General features: G+C 22.7%; 1 protein-coding gene across 1 annotated transcript in view; it reads left to right on the forward strand.

Annotated features, from left to right (window-relative positions):
- LOC117183057 (chitin synthase chs-2-like) overlaps positions 1–6,897 on the forward strand; it is a 74,421-nt gene that overhangs the window by 5,253 nt on the left and 62,271 nt on the right. The window contains 2 exon segments of the mRNA XM_033376212.1: positions 1,331–1,572; positions 4,863–5,177. Of these exon segments, the coding sequence (XP_033232103.1) occupies positions 1,350–1,572; positions 4,863–5,177 (538 nt within the window). The 5' untranslated portion in view covers positions 1,331–1,349.

Raw genomic sequence — 6,897 nt, forward strand, 5'->3', positions numbered from 1 at the left:
TTCTGGTAGAAAATTCAACAACTTAGTTAAAAGTTCCACTACTTTGTGAAAAAAAAATTTTTAATTGAAAATTTATCTCTCTGGTGGACAATTTAACTATTTTTTTGAAAATTCAATTCTGCTTTTATTAAAAATTAAACTTTCTCAAATAAAGATTTAACCATTAAATTTATACTTGACATTTTATCTTTTTTCGTAAAAAATCCAACTATTTGGTTAAAAATGTATCCCTTTTAGTTGAAAATTCGTGGTTCTTATCAGAAAATTAATCTTCTTTTTTAAAAATTCATCTTTTTGCCTCTATATTCAGGTATTCTATTAAAAACTCGTCTTTCTTGCTTAGTTTAACTGGCCGAAAATTAATTTTTTTGTTGAATATTCGTTATTTAAACTTTAAATGCAATTATTCAGTTTTTGTTTGAAAAATGATCTTTTTTAGTTAAAAACTGATCCTTTATTGTTAAAGGCGTATCATTTTTAGTAGAAAATTAAACTATTTATTTGAGTAATTAACTACTTGGTAGAAATTCCTTTTTTTTATTGAAAATTCAGTGTCGGGTACAAAGTTCATAATGTTTTGCGCAAAATTAATGTATTTTATTGAAAATTCGTCTTTTTGAATAGAAAATTAATCTTATTCTTGGAAAAATTCGCATTTTGGTTGATGATTCAACTATTTTGCTAAATCTTAGTTTTTTAAATATTAATGTTTTAAACTGAAAATGTAACTATTTCCCTTTTTTTGTTCGAAATTACACTCTCGGTAAAAATTAATTTCTATAAGTTTAAAATTGAACTATTTTTTCAAAGCCTTTTTTGATCTAAAAAATTCTAATATAATTTATGGACGGCCCCTTTATTTTTTAAGTTGTTAATTCGTCCTTATGACTTGAAAACTCAACATTTTGGATGAGATTTTTTTCTATACTGATTGAGAAATCATTCTTAGTTGAAAGTTTTTATTTTTTGCTTTAATTTGATATTTTTTATTGAAAATTAAAATATTTTTTAGTGGAAATTTCAACTTATACACTTTTGATTAAAAATTAATTTTTTTACCGAATATTCATCACTTTGGTTGAAAATTTAACTATTTTGTTGAAAATGTTCTTTTTCTTCATTTAAAATTAATTATTCATAATTAATAATTATTAATTAATTATTAATTATTATCATTATAAATTAATAATCAATAATGACTGCAAGAGTTATTAGCCCATCGTAAATAATTAATTTTGTTTATAAATTAAAAATTTCAAGTTTTTAAGTGGATAAAACAAGGATTAAATAAATAATCGAAAAATAAATTATTTTTTGGTTGTATTTTCAGGCGCAAAAGAGAGAAAGAAATGCATCTTTGGGATGTGTTCAAACAATTCCCTTCACGCCCCAAAAGTGGCTCAATGGTTGACAACCGAGGCTATGAAATTTTATTGCAATTCTTAAAAGTTTGTGTCTATGTGGTTCTCTTTTTAACTATATTGTGTTGCAGTGTGGTCTCTAAAGGAGCCATTCTTTTTGCAACTTCTAATATCAATCCTCATTACACTCCATTCTGCGATGCTGATTCTGGTAATTCATTAAAATATTTATTTATTTATTTATTTATTTATTTATTCAACTCAGGGTTGCTGCAAAACCTGGGGAACCTGGAAAAGTCATGCAATTTTGAAATTTTTTCAAAAAAACTGGGAGTAATGGAAATTTAAACAAAATTACTAGATTTTTTTATTTAAAACTTAGGTCAAAGTTTTAAGAATTATTTTAATAATTAACGCCGAATATTTAATCTGAAAATTGGTATGAATTGATTTTTTTCTGATAAAAATAATATAATTATTGTTTCAGATGGTTTTTCAATTTTATAGTAATATGAGTGAAAATTGTTTCGAATTCAATAATGATTGAAAAAACCTTTACATTTCCTGGTGGAAATAATTTCTATGAATTTAAATCAAAAGTTTTATAAATTTCTACGTAGATTTCTGGATAAAGCATACTCTGGAATTTTTTTTTACAAAAAATTATAAAATTCTATAAGGGTAACGTTTTCAAATAATATTTTAGAAATTTATCAATTTTCGGTTCGACACATTTTCCTCATTTTTTCCAGAAATGTTAGCCTTTGTATAAATTCGTAATTTCTTACATAAAAAATGATTAAAAACTAGACCATTATTTTCAATTCGTATATTTCTTGTAAAAAATAGTATTTAAATATAATAAATTTTATGTAGAAATTTGTAATTTGGTCAGAAGAAAATATGAAAAAATAGGAATACAGCTTTTGGAAATTGAAAATGGCAAATTTCCGTTATTTTTTGTAGAAAATTGTAATTTTCAACAAGAACCTATTACAAATTATAAAAAACTAAAGCTACTTTTTGAGTGCTAAATTGTTCCATTTATTTGCGGGGGATTTTATCTATTCAAAAGTATGTTTATCAGTAAAAATATGAAAACTAAAAATTGTAACTTTATTTTATTCTTTGAATTGGAAAATTTTCTTTATTTTTTGTAGAAATTGGTAATTTTCTACAAAAACCTATTAAAAATCATGAAAAACTAAACCTTCATTTCGAAGTCGTTGATTTTTTTTTTTAATTATGTGAAAAATTTGTAATTTTATGAACAAACTATGAAAAATTACAAAATATATTTTACTGAAGTGGAAAATTTTCGTTATTTTTAATAGAAATTCGTATATTTCAAGAAGAACATAATTTTTTTTCAATAAGAAATAGTATTTAATTACAAGTGTGCGTCAATTTGTAATTTTATCAGGAAAAATTTTAAAAAATCCCAAATTGCAACTTTATTTATTTATTTTTGAATTTGCGAATAATCGTTATTCTTTGTAGCAATTTGTAATTTTCCACAAGAACTTTTTAAAAATTATGGAAAACTAAAGCTTTGGAAGTCGTAGATTTTTTATATTTTTTATAGATAATGGTATTTATTAATAATTATGTGTAGAAATTTGTAAATTTATCGGAAAAACTATGAAAAACTACGAAATATATATATTTTTGTAATGGAAAATTTTCGTTATTTTGGTAGAAATTCGTAATTTTCAACAAAAGCCTATTAAAAATTTTCAAAAATTAAAGCGTTATTTTAAAGACCTGAATTTTTCATTGTTTTGTTAAGAAATTGTATAATTGTAAATTTTTAATTTTATTAGAAAAAATATTAAAAACTGCAAATTAGAACTTTATATATTAATTTTTTTTTAATGTGATAATTATTCTTATTTTTGGTAGAAATTTGTAATTTTCAACAAGAACCTATTGAAAATTATTAAAAATTAAAGATAAATTTTGGAGTCTTAAATTTGTTTATTCATTTGCTGGGGATTGTATTTATTCAAAATTATGTGTAGAAATTTGTATTTTTACGAGAAAAATTATGAAAATTACAAATTGAAACTTTATTTTATTTTTTTTATTTGAAAATGTTCTTTATTTTGTAGAACAAAATGGCAATTTTCTAGAAAAACCTATTAAAAATCATGAATAACTAAACCTTCATTTTCAAGTCATAGATTTTTTTGATTTTTTTACAATTGTAAATTTTCATTTATTTTTTCCAGATATTCGTAATTTTCTAGAAAACCCTAGGAAAATGAACAAAAACTAAACATTTATGTTCAAGTTGTAAATTTTTTCATGTATTGATAGAAGATTGTATTTATTTAAAATTAGCTGTGGAAATTTGTAATCTTTGAAAAAAGAATTTTAAAAATTATCCAAAACTAAACCTTCGTTTTGAAGTAGTAGATTTTTCTTTATTTTTTGTTAGAAAATAGTATTCACTAATAATAATTAGCAGTAAAAATTAAAAAATGAATAAGTGTAGAAATTTATAATTTCACTAGAAAAAATATAAAAAACTACAAATGCAGCTTGTGAAAATTTCAAATTTTCGTTATTTTTTTAAAAAGTCTTAATTGTCAACAAAAACGTAATAGAAATGATGAAAAATTAAAGCTTTATTTTTGAAGACGTAGATTTTTATATTTTTTCGGAGAAAATTCTTTTATGCATGTTTAACTATAGAAAGTTGTAATTTTTTAAAAAAAGATTATTATCATTTCATATTTTTATATTAATATTTTATATTTATATTATTATACCATTCTGAAAATTACTTTCGAGATAAGGAAATTATAAAAAACTCAACTTTTATTATAAGTTGTAAGTTCTTTTTTTTTTGGTAACCAGACGTATATTTTTTAAATTCCATACAAAATTATAATTATTTATAAATCTTTGTAGAAATTTTTATTTTTCTTATAAAAAAATTGTTTAACTATAGAAAATTAAGATTGGGTTTTGTATTGCAGATTTTTTAAAGTTCTCTTAGCAACTTTTTATTTTTCAGAGAAAATTATAAAACTTCATAATTATTTATTAGCCAATTTTGATTTTTCATACAACTTCTTATTTTTCTATGTTCAATTTTTTTGGCAAATTAGATTGCAAACAGTAGAATGTGTTGAAATTTAATAGACTTAACTCTATTTTTAAAAAAGTTGACTTCGAATTTTTTCAAAAGAAAACCTAGAAAATTAAATTTTGATGTCAGTAGTTTTATTTTATTAACTGATATTTACTAGCGTAGTGTAATTGTTTTTTTTTGTCAGTAGAATGACGGTTTTTTATTTACATAGTCTAAGACAGAATGTTTTTAATTTTTAGCTATGAAAAAAAATTTGTTGCTAGCTCCGCTGGGATTCGAACCCAGATCTCAGAGATTGCCGGTCTGGCCGGCCTTCTGTAGCAACCCCAGAACTATTATACTTTCTTAATATTTATCAATGAAAATTTTAATTTCAGTAAATAATAGAAATTTTATTTTAGGTTTACATATTTCTCAAGATGTAGAACTTGTAGCAAACAGGCCAGAAATTGATCAGATAGCTTGGATATGGTGCATTATAATTGCCTTCGTCGTTCCGGAATTTCTCGGAATGCTTAATGCAATAAGAGTCTGTTTTTTCAAGTCGATAAAAATAGAGGAATTGCCCTGCATCCAAAATTTTGTATTCTCAATCACGTTTGAAATTTCCCACAGTATCGGAATGGCATTATTATTTTTAGTTTGTCTGCCGGATCTCAATACAATACAGGCTGTTTCCGTTCTGAGTTGTGTCTGCTTCATACCCGGCCTATTCGGTAATAATTATTAATTATTGAATCAATTTTCAATGCTAAATTTATTGTGAGAACAAATTAATTAAATATAATTTTTTTTTCTGCTTTTAAGAAACATACCCATTATCCTCTTTTTTTGTTTTTCGCTTAAATAAAATAAATAGTAATAAAATAAATTAATGGGAACGAACAAGAAAAATCAACTACTTTTGGTTGGGAAGTCTAATATTATATTTTTAGTTCAAAATTTATCTTGTTTTAGTTAGAAATTTTAGTATTTGGTTGACATTTTTTTTTATTCAGGGAATTTAAATACGATTAAAATCAGTTTCAAAATCTCTTTTTTTATTTCTTGTTGTCCAAATAAACTCGTTGGATTCTTGGTTTTATTTTCAGGAATTCTATACATTAATTTTATCATTTTATTTAAACGCAACTCTTTGCTTTAAAATTCATTCTTTTTAGTTGAAAATTCAACTACTTGGTTAAAAGTTGAACTAAATTGTTAAAAATTTATATTTTTCAAATATATACCTCCTTACTTGAAAATTAAACTATTTTATTTTTAGAAAATTTAATCTTCTGGCTAAAAAAATCACCTTTTAGGATGAACTCTTGTTAAAAATTCGTTGTTTTTGTAAGATTCATAATTTTCGTTGAAAAATCATTTCCTATGTATTGAAAATTTAACTTTTTTTAATTCGTTTTTTTGGGTCGAAAATTAATCTGGTTGGAGGAAAACAAATACTTTTTATTTAAAAATGCAAATGTTGTCTAAATTAATTTTGTTTGGTTGAGGATTCAACAAATAAGTAGACAATTAAATTATTTGGTTATAAATTAACTTGTTTGTTAAAAAATCATATTTAGTGTTAAAAATTCATCCGTTTTGTATATAATTTATCATTTTGGCTTAAAAATTCAATTATTTTATTAAAAATCAATGTATTTTTTTGAAATTTTGTGGTTTTTGGTAGAACATTAATATTTTTGCTAGAAAATTAATCTTTTTTGGTTAAAAATTGATCTGTTTGATCAACTTTTTGGTCATAGTTTTTAGTTAAAAATTGAACTATTTGGTGAAAGTTGAACTAATTTCTTGAAAATTTATATTTTTCAAAAATTCACCTCCTTAATTTAAATTTAACTATTTGATGAACTCTTTTTTTAAATTCATTTTTTTAAAGATTCATCATTTTAGCAGAAAATTCATTTCCTGCATGTTGAAAATGTTGTCGAAAATTTGTTTTTTTTTTGTCCAAAATGAATCTAGTTGGATGAAAATCTATCCTGTTTATTTAAAAGTTCAAATGTTTGAATATAAATGAATCTGGTTTAATTGAGGATTCAGCAATTAGCAGAGAATTAAATTATTCGGTTGAAAATTAACATTTTTGTTACAAATTCCTATATTTTTGGTTTAAATTTAACTTTTTAGTAGAAAATTATGTTTTAGATTGGTAATTCAACCTCTTAGTAGATCATTCATACTTTCAGCTTCAAAATTTAACAATTTTCTTATAAATTAATATATTTTGTTGAAAATTCGTGGTTTTTGGTAAAACATAAATCTTTTTGCTCGATTTTAAAAATGTATATATAAAAATTCTTAAATTTCAGTTATTTTGAAAGTGAAGTGTTTGTTGAGACTCACTCAAGTTATTATTTATTATTATTTATGGTACAAAAACATCTGCCCTGAAACGTGTCTGTACCCACTTTCTTAGGATAAATTCTATTA

Source organism: Belonocnema kinseyi, chromosome 2 (genome assembly GCF_010883055.1).
Source record: "Belonocnema kinseyi isolate 2016_QV_RU_SX_M_011 chromosome 2, B_treatae_v1, whole genome shotgun sequence".
NCBI lineage: Eukaryota > Metazoa > Arthropoda > Insecta > Hymenoptera > Cynipidae > Belonocnema > Belonocnema kinseyi.